The sequence below is a fragment of the Rhinopithecus bieti genome, unplaced genomic scaffold (genome assembly GCF_001698545.2).
Source record: "Rhinopithecus bieti isolate Rb0 unplaced genomic scaffold, ASM169854v2 scaffold_32008, whole genome shotgun sequence".
Classification (NCBI taxonomy): Eukaryota; Metazoa; Chordata; class Mammalia; order Primates; family Cercopithecidae; genus Rhinopithecus; species Rhinopithecus bieti.
Genome location: NW_016814433.1, coordinates 3,984,854 through 4,009,609, shown reverse-complemented (window position 1 = coordinate 4,009,609; position 24,756 = coordinate 3,984,854). Strand labels below are relative to the sequence as shown.

Sequence of the window (24,756 nt, the reverse complement as noted above, 5' to 3'; positions counted from 1 at the left end):
TCATGGAGCTGATTGGTGAGGTCCCCACATGCGCATTTCCCCAAAGGCGATGTGGCTCCTGGAGCCTGCCTCCTAGATAGCGCTCCTGGGCCATTACCCAGATGTCCAAGCGGCATTCTCTGTACCATACTGTTTTTTCTGAAAGTGTTTCTTTCAGACTCTCAGGCAAGGCCTGAATCACACTGCATTAAGGAGAAGAGACTGAGCTGGAAAGCTGGCCCTGCCCTTCCCCCTATTTCTGACACTTTTCCTTCAAACACCTCTGTTAATCTGGCTTAGAGGCCCCTGGGTCCCTCAGTCTGCCTAGAGCTCCCCCACCGCGCCCCCAGCCAGTGGACAGTGAGTGTTTCATAGGCCCAACAGGACAAAACACCAGAGGCCAGATGGCAGAGTTGTCTGGAGTCAGTGGCTTGGGATCAGGCCTGGAACATTCTGTCTGCTGCCTCTTTTTCCTTCCTGACTCCCACCATGCCCTGTGTGCCAGGATGTGCTAGAACCTGGGCCTGTTAGAGGCCTTCGGCCCACACTCATGTAAGGCAGGTGCATGTGCCGGAGCAGACAGAGGCGCCCCCGTGCAGCCCTGCTCCTAAGACACCTTCAAGGTGTGCTCTTGCCAAATGCGACATCTTTTGGAAGGGGCAGCTGGTGGGAAGAGCCCTGGACGGAGAGTCGGAACCCTGACTTTTTGCTGCTGACTAACCTTGGGACTTTGGGCCAGTATCTTCATCCAGGTGGGCCTTAGCTCCCTTATTTATAAGATAAATGCACCCTTGACTCCTTTCTGTGGCAAATCATCTTTCCAAAGAAGTTTGTGGAAGAGCAGCCATCAGGCAGTTCCTTCCGTGGGCTGGCAGGCACCGGGCTGTCCCCATTGTCCTGCCCAGTCCTCTGAGAGCCCCCCGTGGAGCCACAGTCCCCTTCAAGAAAGAGGCCTTGCCCACCTCAGAGGCCCAGCTCTGCAAACACTTGAGCCCCTGTGGAGGTGCCCCCCTGCCTCCTCCCCATGGGAGCGTTGGTCCTTGTTGCTGCACAGCTGCCTGGATCCGCACTGGTCTGTGCAGCCAGCGTCCTTGATCTCAAACTGTTTATGTGAAAGATACTTCAGGATCATCAGTTGGTACAGCTCAGGTTTCTTAGGGTTCAGGGTTTGTATAAAGTTTGTATTCAGTTTATATTAAGAGGCACCAGCTTTCCAAGAAGGGCAGGAACATAGCCACCCTTACGCTGGAGGTGACAGCAAAGCCCTTATGGCAATGAAGACTTCCCTCTGGACATTTTTGTGTAAGATGCTGACACCACACACCACCTGGCTGGTCTGCACCGAGCAGATTTTCGCCAGTTTAATTTCTCAAATCTAAATGACAGTTCGAGGTACAGGTTAACAGTGACAGGAACAAGGTCGCTGTAGCTTCAGGCACTGTCAGATTCCACAGTGAGGAAACTGTTCATAGCCAGAGCTTAACGCAGTCTCCACTGCTTAGGAACTTGCCTCGTCTGAGCGAGCCCGCCGACACGCCGAGCAGGAGAGAGACGAACTGGCGGACGAGATCGCCAACAGCGCCTCTGGCAAGTGAGTCTCCTGTGGCCAGGGCGGGTTCGTCGCCTTGAGGCACACACACTGCTGAGAAGGCTGGAGGTGTCCACGCACCTGGTATCAGCAGGTGGTTTGCTCCTCTCTTAACTGGGCCTGGGCTGCCTCAGCCATCCTACCCCGGGGCCAGTCCTGCTGAGCCCCGCACACCGCAAGCGGGAGCCGTGGTGCACACTCACGGGCACTGCGGGCCTTCACTTTCCAGTTCATTAGCTTTGGCGAGCAGGTTCCTCAGACATGACCTTTCTCTGAATTCATTTTTTGTTAAAAGTCATTATCTTTTTTTTCCAATTCAGTTGATTTCTCCACTTAATTACTGAACCAGAGGTTCATCGTGTGCCTTTTTGAGCATGCCATCATGAGTAGAATTTGATTCTCAGAGAGTCAAATACTGAAGAGTTTCAGCGGGGGGAGGCTGGGGTCGTGCTTGCGTTTTGTAAGTGACTCTGGCTGCTGTCTGTGGAGAACAGCTGGAGAGAGGCAGGCAGGGCAGCGGGAGGCCACCCCAGCGGTCCGGATGAGAGATGACAGGCCTGCATCTGGGTGGTGGCAGTGGGGGGAGGATGTTTGGAAGTGTCATCAGTGGGACCTACTGATGGATTCGGGGATGGCTGCTCAGGTTTCCAGCAACAGGGTGGGTGGAGGAGCCTTCGCTGAGGCTCCCAGGCTGTGCTGAGCTAGGATTGAACTGTCCCCTCCTCCTCTCCCCACCAGGTCCGCGCTGCTGGATGAGAAGCGGCGTCTGGAGGCTCGGATCGCACAGCTGGAGGAGGAGCTGGAAGAGGAGCAGAGCAACATGGAGCTGCTCAACGACCGCTTCCGCAAGACCACGCTACAGGTGGCCCATGCAGGAGCCCGTCACCCGGGGAGGGCTGTGCCACTCCTCAGGCACAAGTGACCATAAACTCCTCTCTCCTCTCTAGGTGGACACGCTGAACGCCGAGCTAGCAGCCGAGCGCAGCGCCGCCCAGAAGAGCGACAACGCGCGCCAGCAACTGGAGCGGCAGAACAAGGAGCTGAAGGCTAAGCTGCAGGAGCTCGAGGGTGCTGTCAAGTCCAAGTTCAAGGCCACCATCTCAGCCCTGGAGGCCAAGATTGGGCAGCTGGAGGAGCAGCTTGAGCAGGAAGCCAAGTAAGAGGTTTTTGCTGTCATAAACCAAAACTTACCAACCAGGCTCAGTCAGAGACAAAACAGACATGTCCCTTTTGGGAGGGGCTCCCCACTGCATGGGCGGAGAACCCATATAACCAGACTGGGAGACAGAAGTTGGTGTGAGCTGTGAGAGAAGAGCTGCGAGTGTTCAGAGTCTGGGAGGACAGAAGGCCTCTGTGAACAGTCAGGGAAGGCTGGGCTTTAGGACTCAGCTCAGGGCTCACCACACGGCACTCCCTGATTTCCTAGGCACTCTGAGTTTGCATCTCCTACCCAAAGTCGATTTCCCAAGCGTGTAGCATCCCATGAAGCGCTAGTTTGCTGCCAGAGAACAAATGCAGTATGACAGAAATCAAAGCCTTTCTTCTCCCATAGGAAAAGATTGCTTAACAGCTTTCATATTGTATTAAAGCATGAAAAATTGTACAGTACAACTGCTGGCAGGCAGGCGTTTACAAAGCTATTAGGTCATAGTCCCCAGAGCCAGGGTAGACCTTCAGATTCACCCTCTTGTTGGGGAGTGTGGAGCCCAGACATGCAGGGCTTGTGGCCAGAACGCCTGCATCCTCCCCGGCCCCCTGGCCCAGGACTTCCCACTCCACTCTTGGACTCCAGTGGGCTGAATCAAACAGTTAAGGGTTTGTTTCTGGTTGGAACTAACAGAACTCACCCTGTCGGCTGACTCCATCCCTATCCCTTTTTGCATATTTGTTAAGGAACGAAATAACTTTTTCTGTCTCCCATGGAGTCCTCCAAATAAGTTACCTCTCCTTCACATGGGACAGTGTAGACCTATCTAGAAACATGGATTTGTTTCACCTCTAACCAAAGAGGGAGTGTAGGGGGTTTGCTTTTGTTTTTTTTTTTTTGGTTTTTTTTTTTTTCCAATGTGAGCTGCCAAAGCCCTGCGTCATAGGAGGTAATTAGTAAATTCTCAAGTGAAACAATCAATACATTGGGTAGTTTCTCAGGGGAAAAGTTTAGGTGATTAAGGATGGCATATTCAAAAGTCTGTGTTCAGTATAACTGACAGGTAGCTTGTATGTAACATTTGCTATTTAGAAGATTACTGTGTTCAGGCCAGGCACGGTGGCTCACGGCTGTAATCCCAGCACTTTGGGAGGCCAAGGCAGACAGATCACCTGAGGTGAACAGTTCGAGACCAGCCTGGCCAACGTAGTAAAACCCCATCTCTACTAAAAATACAAAAATTAGCCGGGTGTGGCGGCACGCACCTGTAGTCCCAGCTACTCGGGAGGCTGAGGCAGGAGAATCGCTTGAACCCGGGAGGTGGAGGTTGCAGTGAGCAGAGATGGTGCCATTGCACTCCAGCCTGGGCGACAGAGTGAGACTCCGTCTCAAAAACACAAAAAGTAAGATAACTGAGTACAGTGATTAATACCTGTATACAGTAATTAATACCTACACGTGCAGGAATAATGTGCTTTTTCTACCTTTTCGCTACTGAGGAATACATTAAAGGCAATTCCTATTTTGACCAGAAGGAAAAGGTCTCAGCACCACATTAGTCACGATATTCTGGGCAGAGAGGTCCATGACGCCTCCACCATGTGTCATCTTCCCAAAGAAAAAGGGCTTTAAAAACTATTTTTTCCCCACACAAAATATCATTTCAAGAATTTCAGAACTACTGTGACCACTTTCACAGGGAACGAGCAGCCGCCAACAAATTAGTCCGTCGCACTGAGAAGAAGCTGAAAGAAATCTTCATGCAGGTGGAGGATGAGCGTCGACATGCAGATCAGTATAAAGAGCAGGTACGTGAGGAAATGCCTCTCTGGGAAGCGTGTGAGTGAATGAGCTGGTGGAGAATGAGCTGGTGGCACAACTGTTTCGGCTAACATGGGCTGTTCCACGTTCCTGGCGGGCACTCTCAGTACCCGAGACATAGGAGGGAGGGGACAGCAGGTCAGGAAGCAAGTTGCAATGAGGCCTGGACTGAACTGTAAAGCTCCTGCTTTCTCCACTAGAATGCGCACTTCATGAGTACAGGGATTTCTGCCTATTTTGCTCCCTGTTATCTCCATAATGCCTAGTACAGTTCCTGGACATTGCTGGCAGTCGTGAGATACTGGCTGGGTGTAGGGTGGACCCAGGAGATAGTGAATAGAAAGGGAAGGGAAGACAGAGGTACTACACGCTGCACCCGAGTGGCTTCAGTGTCTGCATCCAGGCCCCCTTCTCTAAGTGCGCAGGGAATGTTCCGCAGGACTTTCAACTGTGGGGCAGGCCTGCCCTGATTGCAGCGTGGGCAGCTGTACCCTCCCTCCCGCTCCCTGCCCTCTGCCTGGTGAGACTTCGCACTGCAAACACTGGCCAGAAAGGTGGATGGATCTGAGGACTTCACTGCCTTTGGCCCGAACCCTCCCCAACTTCACTCACTCAGTCAAGCAACCTGGCCTTCCCTTCCCACCCCTACCCTTGGGGCCTAGCAACATGGAGAACAGTTGAGGGTGGTGTGCGCTGGGCCCACGAGGCACTGGCCAGCCCCTGTGTGGCTCAGGAATGAAGGGTCCTAAAGGGAGGCTCTTAGTTCTGTGGCAGGTCATCCCAGGGTGGTTTTCTGCTTGAATCCGAGTATAATATCTGAGATGTGCCCATCCTTGAAAGGAGGTGTAAAGATGCATTGTGCAACCTCCCGGGCTTGGGGATTGTACCACATTGCTGTTTCTTCCGCATTTTGCAAGAATAGCAGTTCCCTTTCAGTCCCCTAGGTCACATGTGTGAAGATAGTAAACTCTGTCATTTTTCTGCAGAAAACTCACCGGTAAAAACAGTCTTGAGTATTTTTTCGTTTTTTTGGCCTAGTGTGCTTTGTAGATGCTGGCTTTGCTGAGAGCAGCAGGCCAGTTACAGAGCCTCTGACCAGCCCCCAGGCCTGTGTGTACATCCGTGTACACGTGTGCTCACAACAGTAACAGGCAGAGCCCCGCACTGCCACACTCGGGGTGCAGAGAGGCTGACACTGGACTCACCAGTTTGGTTTGTTTTGGTTCATGTACCCTCCCCAAGATGGAGAAGGCCAACGCTCGGATGAAGCAGCTTAAACGCCAGCTGGAGGAAGCAGAAGAAGAAGCTACGCGTGCCAACGCATCTCGGCGTAAACTCCAGCGGGAACTGGATGATGCCACCGAGGCCAACGAGGGCCTGAGCCGTGAGGTCAGCACCCTGAAGAACCGGCTGAGGTGAGCAGGCATGTGGCCCCGCGCTGACAGGCTTTGTGGGTTAGCTTAGGCTCGGGGCATAGCTGGTTGGAGGAAGTTTACTTAGATCCATGCCCGGTGATCCATTCTTTCTCCTGAACCACTTCATTTAAAATTTCTGACCTTGATAGTCATCCTCGGGGAGAATGAAAGAGGAGCAAGCCCACTCATTGCCAGTCACTAGAGGACCACACTAATCCACCACACCAGTCACTAGAGGACCACACTAATCCACCACACCGGCCACTAGAGGACCACACTAATCCACCACACCGGCCACTAGAGGACCACACTAATCCACCACACCAGGCTGGAGCTGCGTTAGGCGTCCATCCCCGTCCAGACATCCAGTAGCGAGGCGAGCTCTCAGCCTCTGTTAAAAAGCAGGGCAGGAGCTCCTCCCGGGACCTGGTGCCATCAGCCCTCCTCAGCACCGTCCTCCTCACTACACTGGATCTGCTGTGTACCAGGGAGGGGGCGGAGCATGGGAGAGCTACAGCTGAAGTCCCTGCCCTGCAAGACCAGCTCAGCCGAGGTTACAGCACTTCTGGCCGATGGGCAGATTTGGTGCATAACCTGCTTTTGTACAGCCATCAAGCTAAGAATGGTGTCTACGTTTTTAAATGGTTATAAAAACAAAAAAAAAAAGTATGCAACAGAGTCCCTAGGTGGCCCACAAATCCTCAATAAAATATTTGCTATCTGGCCGATTCCCTGGTTAGCAGGTAGAGCTTGGCCTTAATCCATCTTCCTTACCATTTCCATCACAGACAGTCCTAGGCTGAATCAAGTCCTCCCCAGTTCTCCGAGGACCCTGCTTTGCCTACTCTGCAGGCAGGGTTGTGGGAGAGGCAGAAAGGCACACAGTCTTTTCCCATTGTACCGCCACCCCCACAAGGTCGTGTGTCCAAGGAAGGGGGGTGCAGGGGAAGGTTCTGCGGCACTGAGTGGTTGGACGTACTGACAGCCACGTGCTCCTGTCTGTTTACCCACACACATCCGCTTCCTGTTCTCTCCAGGCGGGGCGGCCCCATCAGCTTCTCTTCCAGCCGATCTGGCCGGCGCCAGCTGCACATTGAAGGAGCTTCCCTGGAGCTCTCCGACGACGACACGGAAAGTAAGACCAGTGATGTCAATGAGACGCAGCCACCCCAGTCAGAGTAAAGTCGCAGGAAGCCAGAGGAGGCGATACAGTGGGACACTTAGGAACGCACCGGTGCCAGCCTGCCTTGGGGCCTCCTGCAGATTTAGGAAATTGGCAAGCTACGGGATTCCTTCCTGAAAGATCAACTGTGTCTTAAGGCTTTCCAGCCTACGCATACTGTATCCCGCTTCAGACTTAGGTACAATTGCTCCCCTTTTTATATATAGACACACACAGGACATACATATTAAACAGATTGTTTCATCATTGCATCTATTTTCCATATAGTCATCAAGAGACCATTTTATAAAACACAGTAAGAACCCTTTTTAAACAAACTCCAGGCCCTTGGCTGCGGGTTGCTGGGTTATTGGGGCAGCGCCGTGGGCGTCGCTCAGTCGCTCTGCATGCTCTCTGTCATACAGGCAGGTCACCTAGTTCTGTGTTCACGTGGCCCCCGACTCCTCAGCCACATCAAGTCTCCTAGACCATTGTGGACTCTAAACTGCACTTGTCTCTCTCATTTCTCTCAAATAATGATCAACACTATTTCAGTGAGCAAACTGTGAAAGGGGCTTTGGAAAGAGTAGGAGGGGTGGGCTGGATTGGAAGCAACACCCATTGGGGGTTACCATGCCCATCCCCCACGGGGGGCCCTGCCCCTCGAGTCGATGGTGTCCCGCATCTCCTCATGTGAACTGCCCTTGGCCAGGGCTGGTCTGTGCATAGAAGGGATAGTGGCCACACTGCAGCTGTGGCCCCAGGTGGCAGCCATGGATCACGTAGACGTCCAGATGGTCTCCCAAACCACCTGGCTCAGCCGGCGCCCTCCTCACGTCAGGAGCAAGCAGCCGCGGACCCCTAAGCCGAGCTATTGGAAGGCCCTCCCTCGCCAGCCAGGCCCTCGCGCTGACCTTGCAAATTCAGCCACTGCTTTGAGCCCAAAATGGGAATATTGGTTTTGTGTCCGAGGCTTGTTCCAAGTTTGTCCGTGAGGTTTATGGAACCTCCAGAACATATGCCATCTTCCTGAATGTTGACATGCCAGTGGGTGTGACTCCTTCATTCTTCCTTCTCCCTTCCCTTTGGACAGTGTTACAGCGAACACTTAGCATCCTGTTTTTGGTTGATAGTTAAGCAAACTGACATTACGGAAAGTGCCTTAGACACTACAGTACTAAGACAATGTTGAATATATCATTCGCCTCTATAACAATTTAATGTATTCAGTTTTGACTGTGCTTCATATCATGTACCTCTCTAGTCAAAGTGGTATTACAAACATTCAGTGACAATGAATCAGTGTTAATTCTAAATCCTTGATCCTCTGCAATGTGCTTGAAAACACAAACCTTTTGGGTTAAAAGCTTTAACATCTGTTAGGAAGAATTTGTCCTGTGGGTTTGGAATCTTGGATTTCCCCCCTTTATGAATTGTACTGGCTGTTGACCACCAGACACCTGACCGCAAATATCTTTTCTTGTATTCCCATATTTCTAGACAATGATTTTTGTAAGACAATAAATTTATTCATTATAGATATTTGCGCCTGCTCTGTTTACTTGGAGAAAAAAAGCACCCGTGGAGAATAAAGAGACCTCAATAAACAAGAATAATCATGTGAACATGGAATCTGTTTTCTCACCTTCTGTTCTCGATTTCCCATCTGTGATCTGACTGGAGGGTGGGCGCTACACAGACTTCAAACGACGGCGCCAGGCCCTTTCGCCGAGGGCGCCGTCTCCCAGATCAGACGACAGAGTAATTCTCAGGCCAGTCCTGGCTCCAGCTCTTGTTCCTGCCAGTGCCTCGCAGGGTGCAGTTTCGCCGAGGGCGCCATCTCCCGGGTCAGACGACAGAGTTAATTCTCAGGCCAGTCCTGGCTCCAACTCTTGTTCCTGCCAGCGCCTCGCAGGGTGTAGATGCACTAGAAAGGGAAAGACCACCCAAAGGCAGAAGCTGGCCTAGCTGTCAAGGGAGTGATTTAGGAGGGTTCTGGTCACAAACCAATGAAGCTCACTGCTGGGTAGGACGTTTTCAGAGGTCCAAGACATTTCAGGCTGCATTTTCAGGCAGACACGTATTGAAGATGCTTTTGAAGGCTTCAGTGATGAGGCCACAGCCTCTCCAGTGCAGGCCAACTAGGATGAGAGAGATCCTAGGGCAGTACAGAATCACACAGAGAATGCCCATTTCTTATTCCATGGTATTCTTGGGTGAGGCTGGTTCTGGGAGTAAGGGGTCTGTGACTAGGCTTCTCGGCAGCAGTGGAAACGTGTGAAATGGGCAGAAGTGCCCTCTTCCTCCTGTGCCACTACCATGAGAGAGGAAAGGTGAGTCACAGGGGTGGTGCTTCACCCCCACATCCAGTATTTTATCCAAGAGTGTATGGAATTCAGAGGCTTGTTTTCTCAAAAGTAAGAACTCTGGGCTGGGCGCGGTGCTCAAGCCCATAATCCCAGCACTTTGGGAAGCCAGTGGATCATTTGAGGTCAGAAGTTCAAATCCAGCCTGGCCAACGTGGTGAAACGCCATCTCTACTAAAAACACAAAAATTAGCCAGGTGTGGTGGTGTGCACCTGTAGTCCCAGCAACTTGGGGGGCTGAGGCATGAAAATCACTTGAACCTGGGAGGTGGAGGCTACAGTGAGCTGAGATCACGCCACTGCACTCCAGCCTGGGCGACGGAGGGAGACACCGTCTCAAAAAAAAAAAAAAAAAAAAAATTCTTCCCTACTGGCTGGTCTAACTGGTGTTCCCGTCACAGTTTCCCAATTACTCAGCGTGCCAGGAGAAACAACCTGTGTGGCCCAATTCCAGCCCCTGGTTCTGCGAAGATACTATTGAATAACTAGAAGGGACCTTTCTTTGCTGACCACCACTCCAGGCCTAAGGAAAGGTAGTTTACACAACCTTTGTTGGGCATTCAGAGCACAGGGAGGACAGCTGACGGCAGCTGGGCTCTGAGTGTGTCAGAAGGTCAAGCTGGTCAGCTTCTGCCCAGCAGCAGCGTGGTTCCCAGGGAGGAGGAACTCACACAAGACCAGAAAGGCTTGCTCTTTCGTTGGGCCTGAGTTTAGATGACATGAGGCGATTCTGGGGCTTCATTTAGGGCCTTAAATACTCTGTCCTTGCCATATCGTAGATGCCGTTTTTTGTTTTTTCTTAATGCAGCCATTCCAGGGGACTATTTTAAACTGCTTTGGAGGGATAACAACTTTTTTTTTTTTTTTCCCCCGAGACAGAGTCTCACTCTGTCTCCCAGGCTGGCTCACTTCGGCCTCCACCTCCGGGTTCAAGTCATTCTCTGCCTCAGCCTCCTGAGTAGCTGGGATTACAGGTGCCCGCCACCAGGCCTGGCTAATTTTTGTTTTCTTTGAGTTTGTTTTTTTTTCTGTAGAAACGGGGTTTCACCATGTTGGACAGGCTGGTTTTGAACTCCTGGCCTCAAGTGATCTGCCCGCCTTGGCTTCCCTCCCAAAGTGCTGGGATTACAGGTGTGAGCCACCATACCCAGCCGATAACACCTATTTCTAGCCTGGTGGCTTGAGGGGACACTTCCAATTCCTGATGGCATCAGGCTATAGATTCGTCACATTTTTGTGTCACCAATTTTTCCTGTCCCAGGATACCTCGGCTAAGATGAATTGTGGGCCATAAGGCCAAGCTGTTCTCCTAGCCAGCTGTTCCTACGGCTCTGGGTATGACTGACCCATGGCCCTTTTCCTGGAGGCTGGTGCTGCTGAGAGACCAGGTCAAGACTGGAGAAGACCTCACTGTTGTCAAACCACACCTTCCTGCTCTTCCTTCATCCCCCCAAAAAAGAAAAAAGCCAGAACAGGCTCCAGGTCAGAATGGCCAGGAAGTGGTGATGACTCCTCTCCCTCAAGTTCCAGGCAGGTCTCCCCTTACCAGGCCCCACCCACACAGGCTTCCCAGTCTCTGGGAGGAACGCAAGAAAGCACCTCTCCCTTTCCACCTTTCGCGGACAACATCCGCACCAAGAGCTTTCCCAGATTTTGAGTGTTTGCCAAAATGCCGTCCTGAGCCAACTGTCAGGACCAGACAGAGAAGCCCACTTCCTTCTGTAGGCACCTGCCATTTGGGAATCAAGCAGATTGCGAAGCACCCATTCTTGTTGGGAATCTTATATGAAGCTATTGAAAGGGTGTAAGTCCATCATACTCCAGCTTTTCAGAGACATTCACTGTAGCTACAGAGCCTGTAAACTGGGCATAAAGTGTGGCCTCAGCCTTCAGTCCCTACTGAGAGTAGGCAGCCCAATAACAGGCTCCATTCCAGCTGACTGGATGCCACAAAGCCCTATTTGAGAGGTAACGTGACATAACCGACAAACCGGGTCTCACAGATCCCCACACAGAGCGCTGCCTCTCCCAAGTATGTGCCATACTGCACTGGTGCCAAGGCACCCTGGCTTCACGTGGGCCACATCTCCCGTGTCTCACAATCACTGTCAGGAGGCAGCAGCTGTGATGGTGTCATTGCCCGACTCCTGGCGAGATCAATCAAGCCCAGCATCAAAATTTGCAGAACGGGAAATACAAAATTAGGCGGGCGTGGTGGCGCACGCCTGTAATCCCAGCTACTTGGGAGACTGAGGCAGGAGAATTGCTTGAACCTGGGAGGTGGAGGTTGCAGTGAGCCAAGATCACACCATTGCACTCCAGCCTGGGCAACAAGAGTGAAAATCTGTCTCCAGAGGAAAAAAAAAAACTTGCAGAATAAGCATCAGCAGCTTAGAAGGAAATTCTGGAGCCGCACCGGAATCTGCTTTTCAGGAATGCTGTATCACCAACACACACCAGGAGACAGGGCACAACACTGTTACAGTCGGGGAGGGGGCAGAGCTGGCTACAGGGCGCTCCCTAAAGCTGTGGCTCCACGCAGGATGCCTCCCCTCTCCCAGAAGTGCCAGCTTCCACCTTGGCTCTCAGGAGACCCGCACTAGTGGCGTCTCTGGGGCAGCTGCCAAGAGAGGCGGAGTCAGCATGCGCAGCGGGCACAGGAGGAAGGCTACGTGAACCGACTCCTGCTGCAAAGGCTGTGCCGGCCCCGCCACCCGTCACTTCCAAGCCTTCAAAACCTGCTCCTCTCCCGAGGCATGGCACAGAGAGTGGGAGTCAAGGCCACTGAGGCCTCAAGTTTGGAAAGGCACAGCAGCAAAAGACTGGGCTCGTGCCCAAGCCTGGCTTCATGATGAATTAGCCGTGCGAGCTCAGGCAACTCAAACCCAGGCTCATTGTCCTTTCTGCCACCTGAGGTCAGAGCACTGTGTCCTGTTCTCAGGTCACCTCTGTATAGTTCTCGCAGGCCTCACTGTGACTCAGCGTCCCAGCTTTGGCCCCTAGGTCTCAGCTGCATTGGTCAGGGGTCATTTCTGAGCTGAAGGAAGTGGAGTGCTGGCTACGACTCTCTTCTAAGACGACACTTGGGAGTGAGGGATAGGACTGAGCGGCTGAAACGAAAACACCTGGAGGCAAGAGGCTGTCCACCGCCCGGGAGATGAGCTCACCAGCAGGGAGGAAGGGCACACGGGCGCAGATCAAGGAGGCCTCGTTCCTGAGGTTTCGTGGAGAGCCATGCGAAACCAGATACCCACAGCCCCAGGAAGAAAACCCACCCAGAGGCACTCTTTAGCTAGACAGGCAAGCAGCACATAGCGGCATTCATGCCAGGTGGCAGATGCTCTCTCTGACCATGTCCAAAGTAGCATCTTACACCCCACAGTCCAAACAGAAAGCAGGAGATGAGGTCCAGGGAGTCGGCTGGTTTCCTCACGAGGGGTTCATTTGCCAAGAGGTGCTATAGCCACAAAAAAAAAGTCACTAAGGCCGGCCACGGTGGCTCACACCTGTAATCCCAGAACTTTGGGAGGCTGAGGCGGGTGGATAACCTGAGGTCAAGAGTTCAAGATCAGCCTGAACAACGTGGTGAAACCCCACTTCTACTAAAAATACAAAAAAAAAAATTAGCCAGGCATGGCGGCAGGCACCTGTAATCCCAGCTGCTCAGGAGGCTGAGTCAGGAGAATCGCTGAAACCTGGGAGGTGGAGGTTGCAGTGAGCCGAGATCACACCACTGCACTCCAGCCTGGGTGACAGCGAGACTCCATCTCAAAAAAAAAAAAAAAAAAGTCATTGAAGTTGGTATATAACTCTCAACTGCTAAATTAGACTAAGAAAAAATTTTTTTTTAATTTTTAAAGTAAAAGTCTCTTCCCAAAGGGACCAGAAATAAGCCCAACAGCACACTGCTACCCTCCAGGGACCTGGCCCAGGCTCTTCTGGACACAGAGCAGTGGTGACATGCAGTGGATGACACGTGGGCCCGTGTAGCCAGGGCCCTTCCTCCAGCTATCAACTGAGTGGCCAGCAATTGGCAAAACAGTCTGGATAAGATGAGCCCAGGGTGGGGCTGGGCACGGTGGCTCACGCCTGTAATCCCAGCACTTTGGGAGGCCAAGGTGGGTGGATCGCGAGGTCAGGGGTTCGAGACCAGCCCGACCAACATGATGAAACCCCCGTCTCTACTAAAAATACAAAATTAGCTGGGTGTGGTGGCGGGCGCCTGTAATCTCAGCTACTCAGGAGGCTGAGGCAGGAGAATTGCTTGAACCCGGGAGGCGGAGGTTGCAGTGAGCGGAGATCACGCCACTGCACTCCAGCCTGGGAGACAGAGCGAGACTCCGTCTCAAAAAAAAAAAAAAGATGAGCCCAGGGTGTTCAGATGCAAAGGAAGTGAGAAATCACTTGGGGAGCTCGGGATGAAGATTCAGGGCTCCAAACATCATCTGTGCTTTAATCAGAGTCAAAGACTTGCCTGCTGTGTTTTAGTTGGGGTTTGTACATAAATAAAGAGGCCAGTTAAATGCTGAAACCGCTCATCTAATCCAAACCTTCCAATGAGGGTTGGGAAAGAAGCTGGACGTTGCTGCACATCAACAAGAGGCTTAGGATTGTCCTCTCAGCCACTGCAGCTGAGGCGAGCACAGCACACACCCACTGCAAGTGTCCCTGGAGACTCAGCTCAGGACAAAATCTCCAGGAATAACAGCAGATATTCCTGTTCATAGATTAATAGAGAAATGTTTGACAATGGATCCTACTTAATAGTTCTTATTCACTCAGGATTTTATTTTATTTTATTTTGAGACGGAGTCTAGCCCTGTCACCCAGGCTGGAATGCAGTGGTATGATCTCGGCTCATTGCAACCTTCGCCTCCCAGGTTCAAGCGATTCTCCTGCCTCAGCCTCCCGAGTAGCTGGGATGACAGGCACATACCACCACACCCAGCTAATTTTTGTATTTTAGTAGAGACGGGGTTTCACCGTGTTGGTCAGGTTGGTCTCGAACTCCTGACCTTGTGATCCGCCCGCCTCGGCCTCCCAAAGTCACTCAGGGTTTTGATTCACTTCATTTTCATTTACTTATAGTTTTAAAACTATAAAATATACTGTTTCTGTTGTTATAAGCAAACAGTGCTCAAAATCTGATGCATTCACACCGAACCCCAGTTTATGCGTTCTTCAATGTGTTACCTTGTGTCTTGCTTCCAAACATCTGACACCTTCTCTCACTTGCTAACATTAACCTGAGGGATGAGAAGAAGTGCCAGTTCAAAGAGACTTCTAATCCCAGAATGACATCTATCATGAATGGCAGCACAGCTGCAGGACCAGCTCCTGGATCCATCCCAGTTACTCTGGGACTTCGTGAACTTCCACCCTCAACATCCTGGTCCTTCCTTCCAGATTTTCACATGGGGCCCAGGCCACCCTCGAACTGCTCCTGGAAATCACAGCCAAGCCCAGAAGCCAGTGCCAAGAAACAGCATGAGGACGCCCGCGCTGCACATAAGACATCTCCAGAGGCCGCCTGATCTCTGTCCCATTCCACAGCTGCTGTCGTTGGAACCTGACTTTATGGGCCCCAGCTCTCCTCTCATGGGATGGCAGAGACTGAATAAAGCAACGTCAGTCCTTTTTTTCTGTGAAATTTATTGTTTCCACATTAAAAGACTTTTTTGGAGGGAAGTATTTTTTGTAACCACATGATGATCCTATACAGCTGCCCAGAGTAGGACACCATCAGAGTCATTAACATGCCATATGAGTTCTGAATAAATAAAAGCTACAAAGCCCAAGTTATATACAAATATCTTAGGCAATAATGTTTACAAACCTATGTACAATAAAACAAATGTAAACAGTAAATGCAGCATGAGAGTAATCAAAGGATGCACAGGGACAGCCGCCGCTGTTCAGTCCACCCCGGAGCTGGTACCAGCCCGCCCTGGAACCAGCCACTCACCCTCCCGAACACAATGGGACGGCCCTTGGAAGAGAAAACAAAAACGCTCCAAAGATGTGGTTGAACTGAAGGACGGGAAGGCTGGCGAGAGGCTGCCCGCCTCCCTCACCCCGAGTCTGAGGCGCACGGAGGAGGAGACAGCACAGAGGCTCGGCCCGTGTGTGCCCCGTCCCAGAGGCTCCTGCCACGTGGGGCTCAGACGGGCATTGTGCTGCTCTGGGAGGCAAGTCCATGGAATGGTAGCTGCGTAAGTAAAATCAGAAGGTGCAGAAAATGTTCCCTAATTCAGTAACCTTCCTGACTCTTTGCCAGAAACAGGCCCAAACCGTGAGGGGCGGAGTTGGGGGACACATGATCATGAGCACTGGAGATGCCTGGGTGGGAGCTCAGGAGGGCACACATTGACCTGATTTGGGGGAGAACTTCTAGAAGATTTGCAATGTCCTAAACACAACTAAATCCTATCAGTACAGCAGAGTGGGGGCTATGAGGCAGGTGCGATGAATGGGTACTTCTGCATCCAGTGACCAAGTCATACACGTATGTATCACCTTGTGACCCACGAAAGTGCAATCATGTGAAACCAACGGCACTACGGCGAGAAGAGAAAATAGCAGTATTGATACCGCGCAGAGTTCCAGGGCTGGGCAGGGCCCAGCAGGCGCCACTGCATGCAGCCTGCCCTCTGCCAGCCGTGCGGAGGCAGACGGAGGGGCACGGGGCTGGGCCCAGGCACCGAGGGGTGAGGCGTGGGTGTCCTGGGTTGCTGGAGGAGGGCAGGAGCCCCCACCTGGAGGCTGGGCACTCACACACTGAGAGGCAGCACACCCGGCGCTGACGACGGCCGCGAGGAGCCCAGACCAGGAGGAGGAGGAGCCGGGTCAAAGCCGTTTACTGCCCTGTGGGAGCAACCAGAGCACAGAAGGGAAAAAGAGGACAAGAAAAACAAACTCATTTAAAATCACTCACACACAATAGGAAATTCATCTGCTTTCTAAAACTATTCCTTGCCCGCAGTAGGGTCCTGATGGCCCAAAGGGGACTGGCTGGCTGGAAAGCACCAGCTGGTTAGAGAATGGAGCATTTGGGAATCCTGGGGAATCAGGGTCACATGACCCTTCTTGGCAACTTCTGCACACCGGCCACTGAAGCCACAGTCCTGATTATTTCCCCATAGAGCAGGTCTAAATGCCTGGCAATAGCGAACTAGTTAAATAAATAATGGTGCAACTAAACAATAAGATATTACACAGCCATTAAAAACACACTCCACAAGCTTTTTAATAGCATGGGAAAATATTCAGAATGTAACTAAGTGGGAAAAGATGCAGATTACCAAACTCTGTATGTTCAATGACATGAAAGAAAAAAAAGCAAATAGTATATAGTCTAGATTCTAGACTATGGCGCCTTGGACAGACATTACTATCCATATAGCTAAATCCACAGTGCAGGGGTGGGGCGGGGAGTGTGTATAAATAAGTGTATATATACACACATTATATATATGCGCACACACATATGTATACACACACACCAACACATACGTACATAAGATCATATATATCATAGAAAGAAAATTTAAGACTCGTTACTTTTCTTCCCTCTGGGCTGTGGGTGAATTTTGTTTACTACTTTATCCTTTTTTAATCATTTTCCAAATCTCCTTACATTTTCCAAATATAATGTATTAATACATGAATATCTTAATAAGGTGGAGAAAAATAACTTTTTAAAAACTGTTTAGCAAGCAATGCCAGATGAGTAGGCTTTCCAATGCAGACTGGTGTGCAGACAGCCCAGCCCAACCCAACAGCCTGCAGCCAGGACCCAGTGCACCCGGAGCCCAGCGATGCAGGGAGCACCCCAGCGTCCCCCTCACCCACCGTGCAGCGCAGCCACAGGAAGCAGCAAGAGAGGGAGGGAATGTGCAGCCTGGAACCTCTCTCAGGAGCCACTTCAGCCTTTCCACCTTGAAAAGCTTCCTAGGAAAACTGGTCCCACTAGCAATTTGGGAGACAAAGCCAACTACGGCAAGGGGCCACGCTGCGGCACGCCTGCGCACTACTGCCCCCGCCCGCTCCAGAGGGCTCCAGGGAGCTGAAGACAGACTCGTGGAGAGAGGTTCTCCTTAAAAAAAAAAAAAAAAAAGTGCGGACACACACTCCCTGCAGAGACAGCTGTTTCGTGCACTGGCGAGGCGAGGAAAACCTGACAGAGAAGCAGGCATGCAGAGACTTGACAAACAGTCCCTGCCTACTTGGAAGAAACAAAGTTCATGTCTAAAGAAACTAAACTCAGAGTACATATGTGGAGCTTAAATTCCAACCATGCATACAGAGACCAAGAGCCTCAGGAGAAAGGCTCTGACAAATGTCATTTCTCCCTGTTGCGCACTGTCCTACTTCAACGACAAACAGCCAGATTGTCCCTTTCCTCGCTGGGTTAGGAGAGGTCTGATTTTTAAGCTTCAACACATTTGCAAGTCTGAAACCATCCTTCCTGTTCTCCCAAGGTCACAGGCCTGTGCCTCTTCTGGGGCCAAGGCCATATCCTATTTGCCACGGTAGCCCTCATACAATAGGCTCCATCTGTCTGGCTAGTCCCAGAGTCCCTGACACCTGCTTCCAGAAACCTCAGGGATCACCAGGCAGGCCCCACAAATGGCCGCAGCTCTGAACACGTGAACCTCAGATTCCCAGCCTCACACATCACAGGGGCAGGGCAAGCCCCCAAACCGGGACAGCAGACAGCCCCCGGAACCCGGCAGAGAGGGAGCACTGCTGCATGCCAAGAAGAATCTGGCACCTGGGCCATGGGGGTGTGCAAAAGCAGCAACTAGGAGATGGCTCCTCGAGCAGGTTGAGGATGGGATTCTGGCATTTTCAAGTGAGATGGACTTTAAGGAACATCAGGTTTGTCCCACTGTTCCACTGCCAAGGCAACCAAAGCAAGAGAAGGTCCAGCCATTAGCCTAGGCTCACCTAGTGAGACGCTGATGGGGAAGTCGGGCCCACAGCTGCTTCCAGATGGCCAGGACAGGACCCTTGCCTAGTCTCCTCCTGGTGAGAGGCCACCTAGAAGCCCTCAGCAAGCAACCACTTCAGCACTCCCAATGCAAGCCGGCTCTAACGGGAAAAGTAAGTGGTGCAGCCCAGGCTATAAAGAGAGAACCGGTAAATGTCTATCTGGACAGAAATGGAACGCTTAATGTGAAGGCGGGTAGAGCAGAGAGAGAACGCCAATCCACCAGCGTCTCACCTAGCGCCTCTCTCCTGAATCAAGAAGTAGAAAGTTAAAGAACAGAGAGAGAAGAAAGCTGGCCTTCTAGATGGGATGACAGGTCTGGTGAAGTCCCCTCGGGGTCTGCAAAGCTGTGCACGGGGAGATGATTTTCAAGAGAAGAGACTCTCGATATTCAACATACTCAGTTTCAGGGAGCAGCGAAGAGCCACAGGGCAATGTCCCAGTGGACAAGACCGGACTGAAGGAAGAGAGATGGGGCAGGCTGGAAGGTACAGATCTGGGAGTCATATATGTAGGAAAAGGTTCCAGTTATAAAATTTCACGATCTTACCACCAAAGACTAGTTCAGGAGACTGAAATGTAGAGAATCCAGCTAAGAAAAAGTGCTAAGGTCAGTTGTAAAATGGCAGTGGAAGAAGTGAAAAGAGGGAAGAGACAGGGCACATTTAGAAGCTACTCGGGACAATAAATCTAAAGCAGCCGAGATAAAGGATGGAAACATTAAATCTGTCAAAGCCGCAAGGATGAGGACACTGGAGAGGGCAGGAGGGTGGGCTCAAGCTATCCAGAAGAGCCGGCAGGTAGGCACACGCCACACCAGAGTCTCCCTATTTCAGTGGATGAGTGTGGGCTCAGAGCAGCTCCGGCCTGCTCCAGTCCTCAGCCCAGGCTCTGCAAACTGCAAAGCAGTTCTGAAATGTGAGGCAGATCTTACACACGTCCCCATCTACCATTCCATTTTAACTGGGAACTCCATGCGTGAGCACAGAGGTGAGGGAGTGCTCACACTGGTCCTTGATGTGAGAAAACAGAAGCAACTGGGTAACGGGAAGAACCCCAGTCCCAGGAAGACAGTCAAAGGTGATCCCAGGGCCTGAGAGTAACCCTAAACTGCCATCGCCAGACTCTGAAATCAACACTGCAGCGCCCTCGCCCACTCAGGCGTGCCACCTGGCATGCTACTCCCAGCCACTCCAGGACCACTGCAACTAATTTGCTCTTGTTTCTCACAGCTGAACTAGTAATAATGGCATCCAGTCAAGTCGAATAGGACCGTGAAAGCTCACGGATGGGCTGTAAGTCAGTTAAAGCTGGGTCAGCCCCATGCAGTTAGTAAAACCAGACTGTTAATGTGTCTTCCACCACACACCAGGATTAAGAAAGAATGAAAAAGAGCACAGCAAACAAATTCAGTTACCCATGAATAACGTGGGAAATATGACTTTTTCTTGCCTAATAAAAGAAAGGAAAACATATTAAACAGTAATACAAATACTATTTCCACACTGGAAATAGCCCTAAATTTAGTTCATGCCCACCTACACACAGCCCAGAAGAACTCAGAGTGGCTTACAAAAATAGAGACACGTTACATAAGAAACTACATAAAGTTATGGGGGAAAAAAAAGAATGGTTTGGAGAGAATCCAGGTGACCACACTCCACATGAAATGTGTGTCCTTTCAGATGGTGAGACAAAGGGTGACCACAGTTGAAGGAAACAGCTCAGCACCTGGGAAGCAGGCACGGCAGCCCACATTTCAGGAACTGGCAGAAGTGATCAGAGACTAGACAAAATCCTGATTCCAAGAAGCCCTCCAGTGACCAGAATTTACAAAATACTTTTGAATCCCACAAAGCAATATGCTCAGTTAAGATATATTGTTTTATGTTAGAAGGCTTCACTGCATCTAAAGTTTCAGCGGGTGGGAAGGTGGAACACACGTACACCCACACACACGCACACGCACACAAACCTACTTTGATGACGTCTCTCCCCCAAACAACCCTGCCACAGGTTTCTAGCGGCACTAGTGAGCTATCGCCACAGTGCTACAGACTCCTCACGAGTGAGCGGGAGGGCAGGCAGGCAGGTTCTACAGTGGACTCAGGAGTGAGAGGGAGGGCAGGCAGGTTCTTGCAGTGGCTCAGGAGTGAGAGGGAGGGCAGGCCGGTTCTGCAGTGGACTCAGGGAGTGAGAGGAGGGCAGGCAGGCTCTGCAGTGACTTCAGGAGTGAGGAGGAGGGCAGGCAGGCTCTGCAGTGGACTCAGGAGTGAGAGGGAGGGCAGGCCGTTCTGCAGCGACTCAGGAGTGAGACGGGAGGGCAGGCAGTTCTGCAGTGGACTCAGGAGTGAGAGGGAGGGCAGGCCGGTTCTGCAGTGGACTCAGGAGTGAGAGGGAGGGCAGGCAGGTTCTGCAGTGGACTCAGGAGTGAGAGGGAGGGCAGGCCGGTTCTGCAGTGGACTCAGGAGTGAGAGGGAGGGCAGGCAGGTTCTGCAGTGGAGGCTTTTTCAAATGGGGCGCTTTTCTCATGCTGAAACTACAAGCCATACTTCTACACTTCTATACAGACAGGCTTTTGCGTTCTTTCACCTGCCAGAGTGTATAATGGACCTAGGAACTGCGATATCCTGCCCTTCCTTTTGCAGCTGGTACACAACACCTTGGTTTTTATCTGGTCAACAGGTCGGCAGGAAGAAAGGCCAGAGGTAAAAAGCCAGGCAGGCCAGAAGCCAGAATCGAAGCAAAGCGGCAAGAAAGTGAAAACACAGCAAAACCCACAAAAGAGTTATCCTCAGGGATACAGCAACTAGAACGGTAACTCCAACAACAGCAGGTTAATATTTCAGTGTGCATACACAATCTGCTTATCATATAAGCGAAACACTCACACAATAGCCAGCTCACAAAAGCATATTTCTTAATAGAAAAGGCACAATGTAAAATGTCTATCATTTAAAACCAACACTAAGTATCTGCAACTGTTCTGACTGGAAAGCACAGCCATTCTGGGTTCAGCTCAAGAAGAAAAGCCTACAATTGCATCTCAGATGCTCTCAAGGGGCAGGGGTGCAGTCAGTGTGCCCAAGGCCCGTTCCTGGCTTCAGCTCACCCTGAGGTCCCCACATCTCTTGGCAATCCCTGCCCTGGTGCTCTGCCTTGGGAGGCAAGTGGCAGGCAGGAGTAGTGACCCTGAACAGACAGTGTCATCCTTCCCTCTGCGTGACTGTTCTTAAGGGCTTCCACACGCACAGGCACCTGTCCAACCTATCCATTTATGGTTCATGCCTGCTCTCATGGAAGGCACCTGAGGCCCATCAAGAAATATGACTCCAAGGAGAGACCAATAACTACTCTAGTAGAGGGTCATTATAAGCTGTAGGGAAAAATAATGAGGCACTGTTTCCAACATGTATGAAGACTACCCTAAACATTCGCCATATCATTTAGGGGAAATGGCTACTTTCATGTCAAACCGTCCAGTCATTCCATTTACCATTCCAGTATAAAAACAAGGGCTGCCTCAAGTCTGCCTGAAACTCCTAAGCCTGAGGAAAATGAATTTTATATCTACTCCACCCGAGGAAATTCAATGGTTAGAATAAGGTTCTGATGTCAGCTGGGTGCGGCGGCAATCCCAGCACTCTGGGAGGCTGAGGCAGGAGGATCACTGGAGCCCAGGAGTTTGAGACCAGCCTAGGCAACATAGTGAGACCGCATCTCTTCCAAAGAAAAAAAAATTATTTAAAAAATTTGTTAAAAAAAGAATAAAGTTCTAATTTGTATAGTGAGGTTTTAGAATGTGTTTTTAACACAAAATCCTTAATGAAATGTATATACCTCAGGGTAAAATTCTCTTAAGGGACAGAGATCAACCAAAACATTCCACTACAAGAAGAAGAGCCTTTTCAGAGTCACTGTGTGTCAAATCTGCTCCTTTATAAATGTGCCGTAACTATTGAGGACGGCAGAAAGTGCCAGCTGCTTTAAGAAATTGTGAACATTTCCAGAGTTGTACCTGTCCTGCTTTCAGAGAAAAACAAGCAAGAATTACCTCTATGACTCAAAGGAGAGACAGTGGCAGGGGATCATGGGTGCCTGTTGGCTGCTTCAGTAACAACTACCTTAGGCAGCACCGTGAGCATCCCAGACCACAGGTCCTACCAGTGACCCATATTAAGGCATACTTGTACAACCATGTATTACCATGGAGTATTTAAAAATAAACAAGTACATTGAGGTAGAATAATATACATGACATGGAAAGATAATGGCAATATAAGTCGTGATAGGCACATTGCAAAGCAATATTTAAAGTAAAATCCCATAACTGTGTTACAAACAACTTAGAGCAGATGCATAAAAATATGATTTGACATGCCTTAAAATAACTGTAAGGAACGCAGAAACAGTGTGAAGGCAGGAAACAATGACTTTTTAGTTCATATACTTCTGTACCAACTGAAATGTTTTGCATTAAGGATGCTTCGATTTTTTTTTTTTTTTTTTTTTTTTTTTGAGACGGAGTCTCGCTCTGTCGCCCAGGCTGGAGTGCAGTGGCCGGATCTCAGCTCACTGCAAGCTCCGCCTCCCGGGTTCCCGCCATTCTCCTGCCTCAGCCTCCCGAGTAGCTGGGACTACAGGCGCCCGCCACCTCGCCCGGCTAGTTTTTTGTATTTTTTAGTAGAGACGGGGTTTCACCGTGTTAGCCAGGATGGTCTCGATCTCCTGACCTCGTGATCCGCCCGTCTTGGCCTCCCAAAGTGCTGGGATTACAGGCTTGAGCCACCGCGCCCGGCCAGGATGCTTCAATCTTAAGACAATTTTATTTCAGTCTTCAAAAGAGCCTTAACTTTATACAAAAGTTGTATTTCCTAAACTGTATTTGATCCAGTGCCTAAGTACTTCAGGGCTTTATATTTCTCCAAAATTCTCACAGGGGATGTCTGTTGTACAGTTTGCATATATTTAATTGTGATGCTCTCTTCTACCCCGAAAAAGTATTTGCAAGTCTGCCAGCCTGTAAGCACCTGGAGAACAGGGACCTTATCACAGTCGTTTTGACTCACCAGAGCCTCACACTGCTGCCTTTCAAGAGTCTGCTTCCCAGGACAGAAGCCTCAGATTCAGGGTTCCTGGGGCAACAGACTCCACGGGGACTAGGGGACAACAACAGACATCATGCCCCTAAGATTAGAATGATAACAGGCTGCAGGCAGGTTTGCCAAGCTGAGTTTACCTTTTCAAGGCTTCATTATGCTCACTTAATAATCTGTCACTTTACTACTCAAAAAATCATCACTTAAAACATTTAGGACTTACCCTTTGTCGAAGAAAGATGTATGCCCTGATCGAGAGAACTTTGTGCCATTGCCATTCAGCACCCCACAGTTAACATTCCCTGAAATATAGGATTTTCGTGATGCTTGGTCCTTTGCAAAATTCCTGCAAGCTGCTAATTTGGATTCTAAAGCCTATAAAAAAAAAAAAAGAAGGAATGATACGGTTGTCAAAACAGTAGCTGCACATAAAAATTTGCATTTCAAACCATTTCTATTTCAAGCCTCAAAACCTACTCATCTCAGTTGATAATGGTGGTTAGTTCAGCCATGATCAATCAACTTTCTAATAAAAAGGCGGAATACTTATGCTCCCTTTCTAATGAGCTCAGAATATTTTATTTTTTCCTCTTAGTGTTACTGAGGGAAATACACGTAATCTTCCCCTTACAAGTAAGAAAAGTGTGGCACGGGAGGTCGAACAGCAGACCCCAGGTCTCTTGCCCCTATCCATTGTTCGTTTCTAAGTTGTAGACTGTTGGTTGGTGTTAGGAGCAGGGTGTGTTTTGGGAGCAAGCACTATTAAAGAACCCAAAAATATCACCTGATAATTTTTTTTAGGGCAGCCAATTCTTTCTCTAGGTTCTTCATTTTTTCTACTGCATGAGAATGAATGAGAACACTTACAACACTTTACATGAAATTAAAAGCTATTTTATTTCTAATGGCATTCTGTAAAATGTTTAACTGATACCCTTTGTCTGTAATTAAATAATTCACCTGCAAATGACACTGGTCTTTTAGCATTTACCTCTAAATTGGGCACCCTTGTTTTGCACCTGTCACCACAACATCTGGCAAGCACCAGGCTCTGCCAACACAGATGTCATGGAGAGATCAGGCGTTTCTCATGTATTTCCACGTGCTTACACATCATCAACTGCCTCTTTCCCATAAACACTTTGCCCAAATCAAACCCCTCCTTCTCCAAAAGAAAATACTATCCC

The 24,756-nt window shown here is 50.2% G+C and overlaps 2 protein-coding genes across 5 annotated transcripts in view; one reads left to right on the top strand and one right to left on the bottom strand.

Moving 5' to 3' along the window:
* The window catches only part of MYH10 (myosin heavy chain 10), a 159,633-nt gene extending 150,908 nt beyond the window's left edge, over nucleotides 1–8,725 (top strand). The window contains exons 36-41 of the mRNA XM_017850377.1: nucleotides 1,482–1,570; nucleotides 2,306–2,429; nucleotides 2,515–2,723; nucleotides 4,414–4,522; nucleotides 5,778–5,950; nucleotides 6,988–8,725. Of these exons, the coding sequence (XP_017705866.1) occupies nucleotides 1,482–1,570; nucleotides 2,306–2,429; nucleotides 2,515–2,723; nucleotides 4,414–4,522; nucleotides 5,778–5,950; nucleotides 6,988–7,132 (849 nt within the window). The 3' untranslated portion in view covers nucleotides 7,133–8,725. The remainder of the gene's footprint in view (nucleotides 1–1,481; nucleotides 1,571–2,305; nucleotides 2,430–2,514; nucleotides 2,724–4,413; nucleotides 4,523–5,777; nucleotides 5,951–6,987) is intronic.
* A 96-nt stretch (nucleotides 8,726–8,821) lies between these two features.
* Nucleotides 8,822–24,756, bottom strand: part of NDEL1 (nudE neurodevelopment protein 1 like 1) — a 65,680-nt gene continuing 49,745 nt past the window's right edge. For 2 of the 4 annotated variants that reach the window (XM_017850552.1, XM_017850551.1), the window contains exons 8-9: nucleotides 23,793–23,944; nucleotides 8,822–9,426 (exon numbers count right to left, since the gene is read on the bottom strand). In XM_017850552.1, coding sequence (XP_017706041.1) covers nucleotides 9,309–9,426; nucleotides 23,793–23,944 — 270 coding nt within the window. In that variant the 3' untranslated portion in view covers nucleotides 8,822–9,308. Of the gene's footprint in view, nucleotides 9,427–15,110; nucleotides 16,343–19,887; nucleotides 19,923–23,792; nucleotides 23,945–24,756 lie in introns of those variants that run through there. The other 2 variants (XM_017850554.1, XM_017850553.1) reach the window with 2 other exon arrangements.